The 5,127-nt window shown below is 50.3% G+C and overlaps 1 protein-coding gene across 2 annotated transcripts; it reads right to left on the bottom strand.

Annotated features, from left to right (window-relative positions):
- Positions 1-240: 240 nt before the first annotated feature.
- AURKAIP1 (aurora kinase A interacting protein 1) lies at positions 241-4,873 on the bottom strand. Of its 2 annotated transcripts, none has more exons than XM_043924273.1 (4): positions 4,715-4,873; positions 4,271-4,360; positions 525-970; positions 241-431 (listed from the first exon to the last, which is right to left on the bottom strand). In XM_043924273.1, exons 2-4 carry the CDS (start codon positions 4,320-4,322, stop codon positions 330-332), a joined length of 600 nt encoding a protein of 199 aa, XP_043780208.1. In that variant the 5' UTR covers positions 4,323-4,360; positions 4,715-4,873; the 3' UTR covers positions 241-329. The 2 variants fall into 2 exon arrangements, with proteins under 2 accessions (XP_043780208.1, XP_043780209.1); XM_043924274.1 differs by lacking the exon at positions 4,715-4,873 and adding an exon at positions 4,575-4,710.
- Positions 4,874-5,127: the final 254 nt, after the last annotated feature.

Below are 5,127 nucleotides of genomic sequence, written 5' to 3'. Positions count from 1 at the left end.
CACTCCCTAATCCCCAGATGGTCCCCGTGCCACGCTCCCTGACTGTGTGATCACCAGGGACAGGGCTGTGACTCTTCACAGATGTCCACAGCACTGGCTTTCCCTCCTGCAGCCGCGGCACAGGGCAGGGCCTGCTGGGGAAAGGGGCTCTCAATCTGCCCTAGGGGTTTTGGGCTCCCGTAATTCCAGAAGCTGGCACCAGCCTTCATCCCAGAACAGCTCACACCAAGCAGAAGAGGGTCCAGGCCAGTAGGGACAGTCGAGTTCCCAGAGCATTTATTATCGTCAGGCATCAGCAGTCACGGGGGTGGGAGACAGAGACTGGAGACTCATTTGCCCTTCAGGTAGATCTTGGGGGTCTGCCAGCCTGGGGGGGCTTCCTTCAGGCCTGCCTTCTGCCAGATGCGCCTCAGATCTCTCTCGAACTTCATCTGTGAGGGCAGAGGGAGTGACCACAAATAGGTCCGTGGCATAGCCACGTGCCCCAGCCACCCCACATAGCTGCAGCCAAGGGCCACACTCACCTGCTTCCGTTTCAGACGTGCTTCCCTGACTTTCCGCCGCAGGAACCGGGTCCTCTTGACCAGCTTGCGGTACTTATGATGATTCATCTTCCGCCGGCGGATCTTGAGCACGTTTCTGCACTGCATCTGGGGCGCATCCCAGACGTCCTTACCGCCCTGCTCGACCCCTTCGCCCACCTGACTGGGCGGACACTCATAGAGTTGGGCTGGAGACACAGTCCCTGGTACCCCAGTGTCCAGTCTCGGTAGGAGGTAGCGAATGGTCAGCCAGCTCTCCAGGGGGCTGATGGACATCTTCCTTGGGACCAGCATCTCCTCAAGTTCCATGTGGACCCGCCTGCCAGGGAGAGAGGCAACCCCACTTGGGCCTGTTGGCTTCGTGCTATAGCAAGGCCTGCAGGCATGCCTGCCCAGCACTCCTAAGACAGGCCAGGGTCCATGGCAGCCTGCAGGAGACAAGAGAGCACAGTTAATTACTGCTTGTGGGGCTACATGACCCACAGCCATGGGGCCTGTGGAGCAGAACCCCCTGAAGCCCTGCTGACATCCTCAGGCCAAGACTCGCCTTCTGTGACATCTGGATGTCTACAGGGTTGTCTGTTCTCATCCATCAGAGGGCAGACAGAATGAAAACTACAAGCACAGAAAACTAACCAAACTGATCACATGGATCACAGACTTGTCTAATTCAGTGAAACTAAGAGCCATGCCGTGTAGGGCCACCTAAGACAGACGGGTCATGGTGGAGAGTTCTGACAAAACATGGCCACTGGAGAAGGGAATGGCAAACCACTTCAGTATTCTTATCTTGAGAACCCCATGAACAGTATGAAAAGACAAAAAGATAGAACACTAAAAAATGAACTCCCCAGGTCAGGAGGTGCCTGATAGGTTACCGGAGAAGAACAGAGAGAAAGCTCCAGAAGGAATGAAGAAGCTAAGACAAAATGGCAACAACGCCCAGGTGTGGATATATCTGGTGATGAAAGTTAAGTCCAATGCTATAGAGAACAATATTGCACAGGAACCTGGAATATTAGGTCCACGAATCAAAGTAAACTGGAAGTGGTCAAACAGGAGATGGCAAGAGTGAACATCGACATTTTTGGAATCAGTGAACTAAAATGGACCGGAATAGGAGAATTTAATTCAGATGACCATTATTTCTACCACTGTGGGCAAGAATCCCTTAAAGGAAACAGAGTAGCCCTCACAGTCAACTAAAGAGTCCGAAATGCAGTACTTGGATGCAATCTCAAAAATGAAAGAATGATCTCTGTTTGTTTCTAAGGCAAACCATTCAGTATTACAGTAATCCAAGGCTATGCCCCAATCACTAATGCCAAAGAAGCTGAAGTTGAATGGTTCTATAAAGACCTACATGATCTTCTAGAACTAGCAACAAAAAAAGATGTCCTTTTCATCATAGGGGACTGGAATGCAAAAGTAGGAAGTCAAGAGATAACTGAAGTAACAGGCAAGTTTGGCCTTGGAGTACAAAATAAAGCAGGGCAAAGGCTAATAGAGTTTTGCCAAGAGAACACACTGGTCATAGCAAACACCCTCATCCAACAACACAAAAAATTACTCTACACATGGACATCACCAGATGGTCTATACCGAAATCACATTGACTATATTCTTTGCAGCTGAAGATGGAGTAGTTCTATACAGTCAGTAAAAAAAAGACTGGGAACTGACTGTGGCTCAGATCACGAACTCCTTATTGCCAAATTCAGACTTAAATGGAAAAAAGTAGGGAAAGGGAAAACCACTAGACTATTCAGGTATGACCTAAATCAAATCCCTTATGATTATACAGTGGAAGTGACAAATAGATTCAAGGGATTAGAGGTGATAAGAGTGTCTGAAGAACTATGGACAGAGGTTCGTAACACTGTACAGAAGACAGTGATTAAGACCATCCCCAGGAAATAAATGCAAAAAAGCAAATGGTTGTCTGAGGAGGCCTTGCAAATAGCTGAGAAAAGAAGAGAAGCAAAAGGCAAAGGAGAAAAGGAAAGATATACCCATCTGATAATGCAGAGTTCCAAAGAACAGCAAGGAGATATAAAAAAAAACCTACCTCAGTGATCAATGAAAAGAAATAGAGGAAAGCAATAGAATGGGAAAGACTAGAGAACTCTTCAAGAAAATTAGAGATACCAAAGGAACATTTCATGCAAAGATAGGCACAATAAAGGACAGAAATGGTATGGACCTAACAAAAACATAAGATATTAAGAAGAGGTGGCAAGAATACCCAGAAGAGACCTTCAGTCAGTTCAGTTCAGTCGCTCAGTCGTGTTCGACTCTTTGCGACCCCATGGACTGCAGCACGCCAGGCTTCCCCGTCCATCACAAACTCCCGGAGCTTGCTCAAACTTATATCCATCAAGTCGGTGATGCCATCCAACCATCTCATCCTCTGTCGTCCCCTTCTCTTCTTGCCTTCAATCTTTCCCAGCATCAGGGTCTTTTCCAATGAGGCAGCTCTTCACATCAGGTGGTCAAAGTGTTGGAGTTTCAGCTTCAGCATCAGTCCTTCCAATGAATATTCAGGACTGATTTCCTTTAGGATGGACTGGTTGGATCTCCTTGCTGTCCAAGGGACTCTGAAGAGTCTTCTCCAACACCACAGTTCAAATGCATCAATTCTTCAGCACTCAGCTTTCTTTATAGTCCAACTCTCATAGCCCTACATGACTACTGGAAAAACCATAGCTTTGACTAGATGGACCTTTGTCGGCAAAGTAATTGCCTCTGCTTTTTAAAATGCTGTCTAGGTTTGACATAGCTTTCATTTCAAGGAGCAAGTGTCTTTTAATTTCATGGCTGCAGTCACCATCTGCAGTGACTTTGGAGCCCAAGAAAATAAAGTCTGTCACTGTTTCCATTGTTTCCCCATCTATTTGCCATGAAGTGATGGGACCAGATGCCATGATCTTCGTTTTTTGAATGTTGAGTTTTAAGTGAACTTTTTCACTCTCCTGTTTCACTTTCATCAGGAGGCTCTTTAGTTCTTCTTTGATTTCTGCCATAAGGGTGGTATCATCTGCATATCTGAAGTTATTGATATTTCTTCCAGGAATCTTGATTCCAGCTTGTGCTTCATCCAGCCCGGCATTCTGCATGATGTACTCTGCAAACCTTGACAGCGTATTAAAAAGCAGAGACATTACTTTGTCAACAAAGGTTTGTCTAGTCAAAGCTATGGTTTTTCCAGTAGTAATGTCTGGATGTGAGATTTGTACCATAAAGAAGGCTGAGTGCGGAAGAATTGATGCTATTGAACTGTGGTGCTAGAGAAGACTCTTGAGAGTCCCCTGGACTGCAAGAAGATCAAACCAGTCAATCCTAAAGGAAATTCTGGAAGGACTGATGCTGAAGCACCAATATTTTGGCCACCTGACGTGAAAAGCTGACTCACTGGAAAAGACCTTGATGCTGGGACAGGTTGAAGGCAGAAGAGGATGACAGAGAAAGAGATGGTTGGATGGCACACCGACATGAGTTTGAGCAAGCTCGGGGAGATGGTGAAGGACAGGGAAGCCTGGCATGCTGCAGTCCATGGGGGTCAGAAAGAGTCCGACAGGACTGAGCGACTGAACAACAACAGGGCAGTTTGTGTGGCCTGGCCCCGCCTTCAGGTGGTGAGGAACAGCAGCGCAGGTAACAGAGATGCTAACTCCATACTCCTAACCCAGGTGTGTATCCCGCCCATCTCCCCCCACGGGGCTTCTTACCTGCCCTGGGAACAGCCCTGAGCAGCTGGGAAGTCAGGCGCATCAGAAACATGGTCTGTGCGTGGCTGTGGCCCCAGGCGATCAGCGGAGCTGGAACACAGGTGTGCGCAGAGGTCACTCTGGGGGTTCTGGTCTCGTTCCGATTCTCGCACCCGGTCTCCCTAGCCACCCTCTCCCACCACGAGGATGCCACTTCGAGTACAGCTTCCTCCCTCAAAACCTCTGCCTCCGAGGGTCCCCAGCAGCGCGACTCTGGGCAGGTACTGGCCGTCCCTGAGCCTCAGCTTCACCCCAAGTCTCCCACCTCGCAGGTTGTGTCTACGATCGGGTCTCGGGCCCCGAGCCCCAGCCAGCCGCGGCCTCCTGGGCTGTCCGTGGAGCCCGCTCGCCGGGTGCTCACACAGACCCTGCCCAGACACCGCAAGGAAGTTCGATAAACCATACCTTCGCCTCGCTCAAGCACTTCCGGTCCGTTCCTAAGGCCGCCCCAGCCCGAGCGCAGCCGCCTGCGTGTTTTTACGCCCAGCTCCCCCTAGCGCCCCTCTGCGCCCAACTCCCAGTCGTCGCAGGTCCTGCCGGACCCAGAAAGCGACTGTTTCCGGCCGAAGGAACCGCCCCCCGTGCCCAGCCCCTCCCACAGCTCGCCGACTCCGCCTGTCCCTCGCGGAGGCTAGAAAACTACACTTACCACAATCCCAAGGGTGTTCCCTCTGCGCCTGCGTGGCTCGAACTCTGGTCGCTCCCCGACAGTCAAGAGCCAGTCGCCCCGGGAAGCCGGAAATGGCGTTTTCCCAGCGACGGAAGAAGAGTTTGCGGGGGCGACGGAAGTGGCCCTAACTACTGCAGATGCCGGGGCG

Source organism: Cervus elaphus, chromosome 14 (assembly GCF_910594005.1).
Source record: "Cervus elaphus chromosome 14, mCerEla1.1, whole genome shotgun sequence".
NCBI lineage: Eukaryota > Metazoa > Chordata > Mammalia > Artiodactyla > Cervidae > Cervus > Cervus elaphus.
This window is presented reverse-complemented; position numbering and strand designations above follow the sequence as displayed.

What these genes read in the sequence shown, in the direction of transcription:
- AURKAIP1 (XM_043924273.1), bottom strand. Translation starts at nt 4,322, where the DNA reads ATGTTTCTGATGCGCCTGACTTCCCAGCTGCTCAGGGCTGTTCCCAGG. An exon ending in CAGGGCTGTTCCCAGGGCAG is followed by an intron (nt 971 to 4,270) that starts GTAAGAAGCCCC and finishes TGTCTCCTGCAG; the next exon opens with GCTGCCATGGACCCTGGCCT. An exon ending in CACGTCTGAAACGGAAGCAG is followed by an intron (nt 432 to 524) that starts GTGAGTGTGGCC and finishes CTGCCCTCACAG; the next exon opens with ATGAAGTTCGAGAGAGATCT.